At 62.5% G+C, this 384-nt stretch overlaps 1 protein-coding gene across 1 annotated transcript in view; it reads left to right on the top strand.

The window, feature by feature from the left end:
• Window positions 1-6: 6 nt before the first annotated feature.
• SLC7A5 (solute carrier family 7 member 5) overlaps window positions 7-384 on the top strand; it is a 42826-nt gene continuing 42448 nt past the window's right edge. Inside the window, exon 1 of the mRNA XM_025042522.1 lies at window positions 7-382. Coding sequence (XP_024898290.1) covers window positions 7-382 — 376 coding nt within the window. The remainder of the gene's footprint in view (window positions 383-384) is intronic.

Raw genomic sequence — 384 nt, 5'->3', positions numbered from 1 at the left:
GAGCGGATGCTGGCGGCGGGGAGCGCGGACGGCGCGGAGGGCGCGGGGGGCGAGGGCGTGACAATGCAGCGCAACATCACGCTGCTCAATGGCGTGGCGATCATCATAGGCACCATCATCGGCTCCGGCATTTTCGTAACACCCACCGGTGTGTTTAGAGAGGCGGGTTCGCCCGGGCTGGCGCTGGTGATATGGGCTGTTTGTGGCATTTTCTCCATCGTTGGCGCTCTCTGCTATGCGGAGCTGGGCACTACGATCTCCAAGTCGGGCGGTGACTATGCTTACATGCTCGAAGTCTACGGTTCGCTGCCCGCCTTCCTCAAGCTGTGGATCGAGCTGCTCATCATCCGTCCCTCCTCGCAGTACGTCGTGGCTCGTCTTCGC

The sequence above is a fragment of the Pteropus alecto genome, unplaced genomic scaffold (genome assembly GCF_000325575.1).
Source record: "Pteropus alecto unplaced genomic scaffold, ASM32557v1 scaffold7, whole genome shotgun sequence".
Classification (NCBI taxonomy): domain Eukaryota; kingdom Metazoa; phylum Chordata; class Mammalia; order Chiroptera; family Pteropodidae; genus Pteropus; species Pteropus alecto.
Note: the sequence above shows the minus strand (reverse complement) of the source record. Positions and strands in the feature narration are given on the sequence as shown.